Source organism: Bison bison, unplaced genomic scaffold (assembly GCF_000754665.1).
Source record: "Bison bison bison isolate TAMUID 2011002044 unplaced genomic scaffold, Bison_UMD1.0 scf7180017864456, whole genome shotgun sequence".
Lineage (NCBI taxonomy): Eukaryota > Metazoa > Chordata > Mammalia > Artiodactyla > Bovidae > Bison > Bison bison.
Genome location: NW_011495018.1, coordinates 23,872,308 through 23,882,746, shown reverse-complemented (window position 1 = coordinate 23,882,746; position 10,439 = coordinate 23,872,308). Strand labels below are relative to the sequence as shown.

The window sequence follows — 10,439 nt, the reverse complement described above, 5'->3', positions numbered from 1 at the left end:
TTTATAGTTACAGACTTGTCTAATACTCCAGAGGTGCTGGAGATGAGGAAAGCGAATCCCATAGCCAGGGGAGGTACTTGGAGTCAATATTACTCATTCATTATAAACTCAAATCATCGTAGACTGCTGGTGATAAAGAGGACTCATGATTTGTATAAAAGTTGTGCCTTTTTATAAAGATACGCCATTTGATTCTCAGGGATTCTGTGGTGGCTCAGAGGGTAAAGAGTCTGCCTGCAATGCGGGAGACCTGAGTTCGATCCCTGGGTCAGGAAGATCCCCTGGAGAAGAAAGGGGCACCCCACTCTAGTACTCTTGCCTGGAGAATCCCAGGGGCAGAGGAGCCTGGCGGGCTACAGCCCATAGGGTCGCAAAGAGCCAGACACGACTGAGTGACTTCACTCTGACTTTGATTCTCATGATGCAAGTTTGTGAAGCAACATAAATCGATTCGACTTCTACACATTGTTCAGCCTCTTGCATTTTTCCTGCCACCTAATACCTTGAACAGTTTGCCATGTCAGTACACAGATTTATCTTGTCTACTGTAAGCACTGTAGATGGATATACCCTCAGTGGTTTAGCCACTGCTGACAATACACACTCTTGCACGTGTTTTCTGGTGATGCTGTAGTTAAAGCTCCAGATTACGTTTCTTTAGGGAGGATGGGAAGGTGGAAGGGTCCCCAAGTGGGGACCCCCAGAGCTGCTGTCCTGGTCAGGCACTAGCAGGGTCGTGGCTCAGAGAGGGAGAAGCTGGCATGCTACCTGGGGACTCACCTGCTCCAGGTCCTCAGCTGGCCTTTTGTTTTCTCCTGTGGGGTCCTGATGGGGTAAGACAAAGAGCTCGGCAGCGGTGGGCAGGCCAGGCAGCACTGCCACCAAGATGTGCTGGCCCGGAACCCCGGTGGCCTGAGGGAGAGACGCAGAGGCACACGTGAGTCCTGGGGGAAAGAAAGCTGATGAGAAGGAACCATGAGACCTGTGGGGTGGTGCAGTAGGAAGGCACACGGGTGTGGAGATGGGAGTGTGAAAGCAGGGTCCTGGGTGCACTTGTTGGGGAGGGATGCAAAGGCCAGAGATGGGTTCGAGCCAGACTCTGAAGTCTGGCCCCCTGCTCTATCCCCATGAGACCATAAACACTTTGCATCCCCTTAAATTAAAAAGTGGCATGATGGTAGTACCTGCTTTGTAAAAGTAAGTGGACCCTGTCAGTGAGAAGGCTGTCACTAAGCCTTATCTTCTGCCCCTGGAGCTATAACACTTTCTAACCTAGCTTCCTCCTTCCTCGAAGCACTAGCATTCCCTCCAAATCCACCAGGCATACCTCTATCACCTAACCTAATAGCACACCCCAGACCACAGCCTCCAGGTGTCTGTTGAGTTCTCCAAAGCATCAGACCCTAATGATCAGCTAAGGAAGCTCTCTTAACCCTTCCCCCTGCTACGCTTCAACCTTCTATTAAAATCATGCACATCACTCAAAACTTCCTCTTTATTGAGCCTACTTTCTAGATGGTTCTAGAATTCAGTTGGCTACAATTTCAGTATTTCTCTGGAGCATTCAGTCAGAATGTCATTTGGTTGTTGTACAAGAACTCCTCACATTTACTCCAAAATCTTCATTCTGCATGTGGATGAATGGAGGCACTCTTTTCCCAGATACCCCAGTGGGAAGCCTTATCTCACTTATGACATGACACTCTCCTTTCCACATCCTATCTAAGCAGCCTATGAGATATTGACAAGTGATCCTATTGGTTCCTTTCTATTTAAATTCCTCCCACCCCCGCCTTGTTAATATCTCAATTCAGCCTCTATGTTCACTCCCCTCAATCTTTACAACAGCCTCCCCATCTCCAGGAAACAGACTACTATCAATGCTTAAAGATTTATCCCCTTACAGTCCAACTCAGATTATGTATCCCCATCCAAATTCATGCACAAATTACCACTGCCAAGTGGATTAGATTTACATTCAAAGCCTTCAGCAATATGGTCCCACCTTTCCTTCCTACACTAATTATCCACAGCTCACACAGTCATCTTAGGCTTAACTGAATAGACTCATCTACAATTTCTCAACAGCCAGTCTTTTCTTGCAAATGTTTCTGTGTATCTCCGCCAAATGTCTTTTCTATACATTTGCTGCTAGAACATCATGAAGTTCTAGAACATAAAGTCCACTCACTTCAGTATATTTTTTCATGATTTCCAGTTAGGTGATTGTTGGGTTCTGAAATCTACCTTTATATCTTTCTTGAAGTACTAAGAAATTCCATTTGCTGGATCTTTTCCATGTGTCTGGCATTGTCCTAAGAACTTCTTAATATAATGCAATGTAATCTCCCACAAGCACTCTTTGAAGCAAGTATTACTATACCTCTCTGTGCAGGTGAAGACACAGGTTGCGAGTCCCCAGGAAGCTGGCTCTGAGCTTAGCATGTAGGGTGTTTATTAGGGGACATTCTTAGAATCAACAGCTAGAGGACTGAAGGCAAGGAAGCAAGAATGGGTAGAGGGAGAAGCTGAGCTATGATAAAGGTCAGCTCAGAAGACCTTGCAGGGAATGAGATTTGCCTGAGAAATCTGAATGGCCCTTCAGATTTGCCTGAGGTTGAGCTGAGGCATCACTGGACACGAGCCACTCAAAAAAGGACACAACGTTGGGGGAAGGCAGCTGAAACCTCTGCCCACAGCTCTCCCAGCAGCTAAGGCAACTGTATCTCCCGTAAGGGGAATCTGGATGGTACATCCCTATTTCTGCTACGGGACAGACAGTAGACGGAGGAAAGCCCAACAGTGGCTCAATGCCATCTAAGTAACGAGTGGCGACACTCAGTTTGGAACCCTGGTCTGACCATGATGCTTCTGTCTTAACCAGGGCTCTCCTGCCTTCTTTCTCCTGGCACACAAAGCAGCTCCTGTCCCAGCTGGTATCATACAGTTTTATAGCCCTCCAGGATGCTAAGCTCAAGTATTATGTCTAAACTCATCCTTATCATTGACAATGTTTACTGAAGGACTTTCAATGAAAGATCCCATTGCAAAATATCAATAGAAAAACCCCAGTTGATGAGGAAAAAGGCAATGATTTACATATTGAATTTCATTACAGAATGAATAGGAAGAAAACTACAATTAAGTTGACATCCAGTTGAGCTTCTTATAGAGCTTATTAGGGGACACCTGGCAATAGGGCATGTTCTTTAGGACTTAAGGAAGTGGCTGAGAATATTTACTATCTCAAAGCCAAAGTGGGGAGCTAGGAACAAGGGCTGGTTCAGCCACCTCTTAGGATTGAGTAACCACGGAGTCTTCAAAACTCCCTCCACTCCATCACCTCTTATCCTGAGGGATGTGAAGCCAACCTGTTTGTTCTGCATTTAGCTGATTGTGCTCTGCAGCGGCCAAGAAATATTAACGAGCAGTCATATCTAACCTAGTGGACAGCTGCTGGAAGGGTGGCATCCCGGAGCATCTGATCCCCTTCAAACTAATGTGAAGAGAAACCAGCCTGGAAAACATCACTGCTGAACTAATGCTTGGTTGATAAGCAACTGGGGGTGTTGGACAGCTGCCTAGGAGATCTACAGGGACAGAGATCTCTGAAGAAGGTGGGCTGTGGGTTCACTGAAGGCTATAAGTCATCTCTCTAGGACAGCAGAGAAGAGAAACCAGTTGTCACACTAGTGACAAGCAGCTCCAAGGATAAAGAGGCCTGTGGTTTGGTAGCTTTGCCCCCTGGTGGCCATAATGTTTAGCCACCGACAATGTCATAGATGCTCAGAGTCCTTAAGACAAAGGTGAGATGGCATTTACCCAGAGGTAGAGAAAATAACCCTTCTCCATCCCACTATTCCAATTACTCTTGTCTCTCCATTTAACAAGGCAAAGGACAGCAGCAGAGTGGAGTGGGAAGAAAACTACTTGATCAAGATTTAAACCTTGAGGTCTAACTCCAGAGCCTGACTTCAAACTGTACAACCCTGGGCAAGTTATTTGCCTCTATTCACCTGTAAAATGGGGATAATCATCCTATCCATTTCTACACCATAAGCTAGGTTTCTTTTTTGTGATTAAATGTGTCTAAAAATGCAAAACACTGAGAAGAGTTTCTGGAATTTTTAAAGTGCTAAATGAATATTCACAAAGACAATGGTATGATTATGGGAACATCAGCTCTTTGCAAAAAGGCTGAATGTGAGATCAGTTTTCTGAGCAGGGGTTATCTGAACGTCTTTAACTCTCCTCATCCCTTTGTGTCACGAGGCACCATGCGTCAGGTGCAGGAGAGAATATATAACTAATCCTAAAATGACTTTTCTCTTAGGCTAAGAGTAGACCTCATTTTCTTGGGTGCCAAAATCACTGCAGATGGTGATAACAGCCATGAAATTAAAAGACGCTTACGCCTTGGAAGAAAAGCTATGACAAACCTAGACAGCATATTAGAAAATAGAGACATCACTTTGCCGACAAAGGTCCAGCTAGTCAAAGCTATGGTTTTTCCAGAAGTCGCATATGGATGTGAGAGTTGGACCATAAAGAAGGCTGATCATCAAAGAATTGATGCTTTCAATTAATGCTTTCAATCTGTGGTGCTGAAGAAAACTCCTGAGAGTTCCTTGGACACTAAGGAGATCAAATCAGTCAATTCTAAAGGAAATCAGTCCTGAATATTCATTGGAAGGACTGATGCTGAAGTTGAAGCTCTAATACTTTGGCCACCTGATACAAAGTGTTGACCTGATGAAAAGAGTCAACCAAAGAAAAGACCCCAATGCTGGGAAAGATTGAGGGCAGGAGGAGAAGGGAGCAACAGAGGATGAGATTGTTGGTTGGCATCATTGACTCAATGGACACGAGTTTGAGCAAACTCCAGGAGATAGTAAAGGACAGGGAAGCCAGGCATGCTTCAGTCCATGGGGTCACAGAGAGTCAGACACGACTGAGCAACTGAAGAGTAGACCTTAGGGAAAAGTCATTTGTGGTTTTCTGGGTTTGTGCAATAAACCCAAGCAGCTATATGAGCAGATATTCCATTTCTCTGATTGTTTATGGAAGTGGAGTATGCAGGCGGAATGTGCCTAGAAGAAGATGTCTTGTCAAATTGTGGGTGACATTTGTTCAGAAGGGGATGAACCATACCACCTTGTTACCCTCCCAGAAACCAGATTGGATTCAGATCCTTCACTTTAATTTTGTAGCTTTGTCACTTATTAGCTGTGAGGCTTTAGACGAGTTATTTAACTTCTCTGAACCCCAATTGCTTAATCAACAAACAAAGACAATAATATGTTGCTCTTGGGGCTGTTGTGGGAAGGGAATGCTGTTAAAAAGAACTGGGACATAGTAAGATGACTACCTTCCTGTGCTGGGTACTCACTGGCTGTTGTGCTGGTCATTCATGGGGCTGGAACCCAGGCTGCTCTTACTAACGGTATTCACTCTATGCCTTTCAGTATTATGCCCAGTACCTATTTCACACGTACTGACAGCTAACTGTGAATTCTGCCATGACTGTCACATATTGCCATGGTCGTCTCTAAGCAGAACATAACGGGTAAGGACCCCATGATTATTCAATTTCCTGTCTCCCGTGGCACCTGTGACATGTCTGCGCATGGGAGGCTCAGCTTTGCAGGTATCAGACTGATGACACCCGCTTCCCCTGGTCTCTGGCTCTTTCCTGCCATTTCTTAGTGCAAGGGTCCCCTCTCCATGAAGGACAAGGGCAGACGGGGAAAGGGCCTGGGCCAGAAGGAGCTGGCTACACTCACCTCCACCAAGGCCTTTTTGATGACTCGGCTGACGTCTCTCCTCCACTCAGGAATGTCCGGGTTGTAATCGTCCAGGTTTGGAGAAAAGGACAGGCGAAGAGATCGGAATTCCTCTGTGGACCGCCAGAGTAGAGGGGTTACTATAAGTCAGATCAGCCTCTCAGGAAGTCTGTTATACTTTCTATTTCATGCAAAGCCCTAATGCAGGGTCCTTGTCCTCCACACTCACCAGAGAGACCTTACTAGAAGGCAAGGTCAACATCCCATCCCTCTTACCTCCGAGCTCCTTTTCCAGGCCAAAGCTTTAGTCTGTGACCCATGCTTCACTCCACAGCTTTATGCACTGTCCCCAGTCTAGCCCTTGTGCTCCTGGAGCACTCTGACTGCATCACGGGTTTCTGCCCCTGGGCCTTTGAACACACGGCCCCTTTCCCAGAATGGTCCCCTCTTCCCACCTTCCACGCATGCAGCACTCAAGCTCTAGTTTGAGTCCTCACTGACTTAATACTCTGCCCACCACATTTTACTTTTCTTTTTTATGGCACAGTTGTGCTCTGCACATACTTTCCACACACACACATTACCATTATATAATAATCATATTATATGATTATACAATTATAAAATTCATCATAGTCACTCTATTGCTAAATTTTATTTGCATGGGAATTTCATTGAAAGGAATTTCCAACTCTTTATTTCAAGGATTTTGCTAGTTGTCACAGTAGCCTCTGAGTTAATCTTGGTCCCCCAGAAAGTAGATGAAATTATAAAGGTGATGATTTTGTGAGAATTGTCTTTAACAGAATATGGGGAGGAAACCAGAGGATCTTGGAGCACCATCAGACCATGCTGCATATATGACACAGTGCAAGAGAGGGAGGAAGGTTCAGCGACACTAATGGGAGATCTGTGAGCTGAAGTCAGCCAGAGGAGCCCTGTGTCCCAGGAATGGGTTCACCTTCGTATTCCTACTGCATTCTGTCATCACTGGCTGGATGGTGCAGCCTTGGTCCTAACATGGTGATGCGTTTCAGAGCACAGCCCTGAGGGGGTCTTATCACACAATCTACTCAGATCACACTGCTCCCCTGAAATCTGTGGGAGGTTCCACACTGCACTTAGAATAAAGTCAGATTCATATCATGGCCTTCATAGTGCCACACAAACCAGCAACAACTGTCTCCTGCCACATGTCCTACGGGCTGCCCTGCAATCCATGACGCCATCCTTCCCCATGTTCCTCAGGCTGCTAAATTTCTTCCCACATTACCATGCCTCTACTTCCCCAGATGATAGCCTGCTCAGCTCCTTTTCAGCCTTCAGTCTCTCCTGGGAGGAGCCCTTCCCTCCAGCAACCTCAGATATCCTCCCTTTAACCAGTGCTAACACCTTTCATCCTGTGACCCTATTTGTCTCCGCCAAACTTCTTACTGTTAAAATTATTTTGTTTGGGGGGATAAGGGGAGAGGGACAAATTGGGATATGGGGACTGACATACACACACTACTGTATATAAAATAGATAACTAATAATAACCTACTGTATAGCACAGGGACTCTACTCAATACTCTGTAATGGCCTATATGGGAAAAGAACTGAAAAAAGAGTGGATTTATGCATATGTATGGGCTTCCCTGGTGGCTCAGACGGTAAAGGCGTCTGTCTACAATGCAAGAGACCCGGGTTTGATCCCTGGGTTGGGAATATCCCCTGGAGAAGGAAATAGCAACCCACTCCAGTACTCTTGCCTGGACAATCCCATGGACTGAGGAGCCTGGTGGGCTACAATCCATGGGGTTGCAAAGAGTCGGACTCGACTTCACTTTCGTGCATGTGTATAACTGATTCACTTTGCTGTACACCTGAAACTGGGCTTCCCTGGTGGCTCAGAGGTTACAGCGTCTGCCTCCAATGCAGGAGACCCAGGTTCGATCCCTGCGTCGGGAAGATCCCCTGGAGAAGGAAACGGTAACCAACTCCAGTATTCTTGCCTGGAGAAATCCCATGGATGGAGACGCCTGGTAGGCTACAGTCCATGGGATCACAAAGAGTAAGACATGACTGAGCAACTTCACTTTCTTTCACTTTCACACCTGAAACTAACACAATACTGTAAATCAATTCCAAAAAAAGCTTTAAATAAATAAATGTTTTTGTTGTCTGTCTCCCACACAGGAATATTAGTTCAGTGAGGATGGGGGCACAGTGTTTCCGGCCCTTTGGGACAGTGCCCAGTCCATGGTAGGTTTTCAGTGGCCAGGAGTCACTTAATTAATACATTTTTGTTGAATAAATGAAGGCATGAACATCAGTGGCGGCTCTCTGTAGTTTATGCCTTTATTATTCAACAAACATTTCTTTCCTGTTTTAAGCATGTTCTTATATTTCAGGAGGGGCTCAGCAATACCGGCAACACCAAAGACACATTTAGGAAACTCAAAAACCCACATGTGCATTTCCTAACACTGCTAACGACTTCTCAGGAGCAGGCATTGAAGACCTGCACATGATCAGGACTGCATTTAAGGCAGTCAGCTTATTCCAAAGATGTATTTTTCAAAGTTTGAGTATTTTGAGTCACTGGTCACCAAGGTGAACATTCCCACTTCACTTCTGATGGAGAAGAAGGAAATGCATATTAATTAGCAGCATGGGAAATGGCAGTGCCAAGGAATGACCCGCTGGGTCCTAACATTTCCCTTTGAAGATGTACGTGTTTGTCATTTTCACTTTCCTCGAACCTCTTAACCAAACTGTGGAGACTTCATCTCAAAAGAAGATATTTATCTTAATAAAGAGACACAGATGAGAAACATGTTGCAGCTCCCTCTGTAATTACTTCACATGCTAAACAGCAGGGCAGAGAAATGTTATCTTTAAGTTTATTCAACAAATAGGGGATGCGTGTGGGAGGACTGAAAAGGGTAAACGTCAATAATATATGTATTTTTTGCAGCTGCTGAGAGAGATGAATTCTACACATTTACATTTTCTTTGTTGTATTTAAGGGCAAACTTGAGCCCTGAAGCAAAGGAAGGAAAACCATGCAAACTAAATTTTCTTTCCTACAGTCTACTGTATGTCTTTAGGTAGGCAATCTTTCCTCTGCTAGCTTCCCAAATATGACACCTCCTTCAGTCTGACCATAATGATCTTAAATTTCCCCAAAGCTTAATTATGCTTGAACAGGTTTCTTCCAGACTTCAGACTCTGACCTCCCCTTTCTTGGAGCATTTCTTTTAGAAACTTGCTATTATAAATTCTTTCTGTGAACTTTTGAGATGTAAATCTTCTGCAACCAGGAATGCCTTTCTCAAGGACCTAGGAACCATCTTTGAAATGGTATCATTAAGAAAGTGCCCCACCTCTGGGAGGGTAGGAACCAAGTTTCCTAAGTAAACCCTTGTGTTCTAATCACAGAGGTAATCCAATTCCCCTGAGTCCTCTAGCACTTTCTGCTAGCTTATCCTAGAGTTTAAAACTCTCCCTGCCTTTTGTTTCTGTCCAGTTCAGTCTTGCCTATTTAATTTCCTGTGATGCAATTTGCTTTTAATAGGTCACACATGCCATTAGAATTTTCTAGTTATACATGTGAAACCCTGGACAACCCATCTGACCAAAGATGATTAAGGATGCCGAAAAACTCAGGAATTTGGCTACAGGAAGCAGGGAGCACTTTCCCTGTTCAAGCTTTTAGTCAAGGGATCCCTTTTAATGAAAAGAACCCATTTGATGGTGAATGACCCACTCTGGAATGATGCTTTTCAAGGGATTTTTAGGAAGAGGAAGAACTAAGCATAGCAAGGGATAGAAGGTAGTCATCAAGAGAAATATTCTCTCTAGATTCAGAATTCTTATGCTCTGGCTATTATACTTATATTTTTTCACTGTAAAAGAGGGATGATCATATTTCTGATAAGCCTGCTCATAGGATTCAATAAAACAGATCATATACATCCAATGCTTAGAATAAACACCAGTAAAAGATGCATCAATGTTAATTTCTATCACTACCAACCATCATCATTATTATTCAACCTGTTACTGAATAGGGGAATGACTTTAAGACAGTAACTTTCCATCTGGGTACCACAATTTCCTAACGCTGTACTAACGGGTTGGACCAGAGAAGTCCAAGTTCGGTCTGTGGTTCTAATGAGGAGGTAGCCGTTGGACTAATGGGTCAGTGCCCATTAGTGACATCCTGGAGGGAGGGAGGAAAGAAAGAAAGCATTGGATAGAAAAGAATGAGAGCTAGCCAACAGGGTAATTTCAGAGCACTGGACCCTAGGTCTTGATGGTTGGAAGCCCAGCTCCGTCACTTACTAGCTGGATCAAGTTAATTACCTCTCTGAAAAAAATGAGGTAATCAGATCAGCTACCAACCAGATACATTCCTATAGCATAGAAAGGAGATGGAGAGGAAAGAGAAACACAAGCTCTCCTCTCTTTGGGCCACTCGGCTAAGAGGTCTCCTCACTGATGGGACCTTGGAGGCAAACCACAACCCTGGTTAACTTTCACTTAATACTGAGGCTGCTCAAACCTCTTCAGAGGCTGGGGGAGGGAGGAAACACTATGAAATCTAACACGCATCCATGCGAGGAGAACAGTGTCCTCAGACGTGTTCAAAGTTGCTTACAAACTGCTTTC

General features: G+C 44.7%; 1 protein-coding gene and 1 non-coding gene across 4 annotated transcripts in view; one reads left to right on the top strand and one right to left on the bottom strand.

Moving 5' to 3' along the window:
- Positions 1–10,439, bottom strand: part of SORCS1 (sortilin-related VPS10 domain containing receptor 1) — a 577,390-nt gene that overhangs the window by 30,220 nt on the left and 536,731 nt on the right. For all 3 annotated transcript variants that reach the window (XM_010859390.1, XM_010859389.1, XM_010859387.1), the window contains exons 22-23: positions 5,784–5,896; positions 781–912 (exon numbers count right to left, since the gene is read on the bottom strand). In XM_010859390.1, the coding sequence (XP_010857692.1) occupies positions 781–912; positions 5,784–5,896 (245 nt within the window). The remainder of the gene's footprint in view (positions 1–780; positions 913–5,783; positions 5,897–10,439) is intronic.
- TRNAW-CCA lies at positions 7,662–7,734 on the top strand. Its single transcript has one exon. It is a non-coding gene; the product is annotated as a tRNA-Trp (tRNA).